General features: G+C 35.0%; 1 protein-coding gene across 1 annotated transcript; it reads left to right on the top strand.

The window, feature by feature from the left end:
- Positions 1–227: 227 nt before the first annotated feature.
- LOC106528552 (metalloproteinase inhibitor 2) lies at positions 228–505 on the top strand (the record flags this gene model as incomplete). The annotated part of the gene is given in 2 exon segments (XM_014023748.1): positions 228–313; positions 412–505. Coding segments are annotated over 2 exon segments (180 nt in total), but the record flags the coding sequence as incomplete, so codon positions are not given.
- Positions 506–1,168: the final 663 nt, after the last annotated feature.

The raw sequence follows: 1,168 nt of genomic DNA, 5'->3' as shown, positions 1-1,168 counted from the left end.
GTTTAATTCTCTTCCAAGGATTGTTTAAGGTCATTCCTTGCTGTTTTCCCCACTTCTCTCTCTTTCTTGTAACTGAATTTCTCTGTGAACTGTAAAGACTCGACTTATCTGCATTCTGTATCTTAAAAGTTTGACTTTAAAACATTATGTAGACTTGAAATCTCGGCTTTGTCAACATTTTTGCCAACTTATGCTAAACCATGTCAATGTTTTTTTTTTTATTCTAGTTTTCAGGGTAAATGTCACTGGAAGGCAGGAGATTGAAAACTTTGGAAATAGTTATACAATCAAATATGACCTTGACATTATTGAGGTATGGGTTAAAATAAACTGTCGTGTTTTTTTTTTTTTTTTTTTTTTTTGATTATCGAAATTGTCTTTCAGTTTTTCTTTTTTCTTTTCTTTTTTTAGATATTCAAAGGCCCGGAGGGAACTGGTGGTGTCTACAGTTCTCCACCGTGTAGAGCCGATCTGCAAACTGATGGAAAAGAGTATCTTATCACAGGTAGAAAGTCATGGCAAAATGAATAACTATTCATTGCTATTTCATAATTTGCCGTTTCTTCATTCTTACTGTAGGCCGGCTGGAAGTCGATGGGATTGTTGATATCTCAATGTGTAACTTCATAAAGCTGTGGGATGAGTTGAGTGCCGCTGAGCTGAACCTGCTTCAGAACTATCAKAACAACTGTAGTTGAACATTGAAKATCCATAATTTCTCAGATGCGATCTAAAATAAAAATTATCCACAAAAAAAACTTTTTGAGTTTTTTTTTTTAAAACTGTAGTGTGGAGAATATCATTATCCAATTTAGAGATGTGTGTTTCTATTAGTTTAAGTTACATACGAACACAATAGGTGGAAGTATGGAACTTTAGGCTTTTCTGCAATCTGCCAACTAAAAAGAYACCACAAATACTTTAAAATGTTTATTTTTGGGATATATTTTGGGAGTTGTCTACAAAGTGGAATAATTTCTGTAGCAGGGATCAGGACAGTAAATCTGAAAATGCAAATAAATAATGAGAAGTCCTGTGTTTATTGACTTACGATTGGTCTTACGATTCCTTCCTCAGCCCCTGTCGGATTTTTCCAGCCGTCTGCTTCCACAGTATTGACCCTTGTTTTGATTTTTGGATTCCTGTCTCTCCTCTCACCCTGGAACGG

Source organism: Austrofundulus limnaeus, unplaced genomic scaffold (genome assembly GCF_001266775.1).
Source record: "Austrofundulus limnaeus strain Quisiro unplaced genomic scaffold, Austrofundulus_limnaeus-1.0 Scaffold389, whole genome shotgun sequence".
In the NCBI taxonomy this organism is placed as follows: domain Eukaryota; kingdom Metazoa; phylum Chordata; class Actinopteri; order Cyprinodontiformes; family Rivulidae; genus Austrofundulus; species Austrofundulus limnaeus.
The sequence above is the reverse complement of the archived record's forward strand: the minus strand, read 5'-3'. Positions and strand labels throughout refer to the sequence as shown.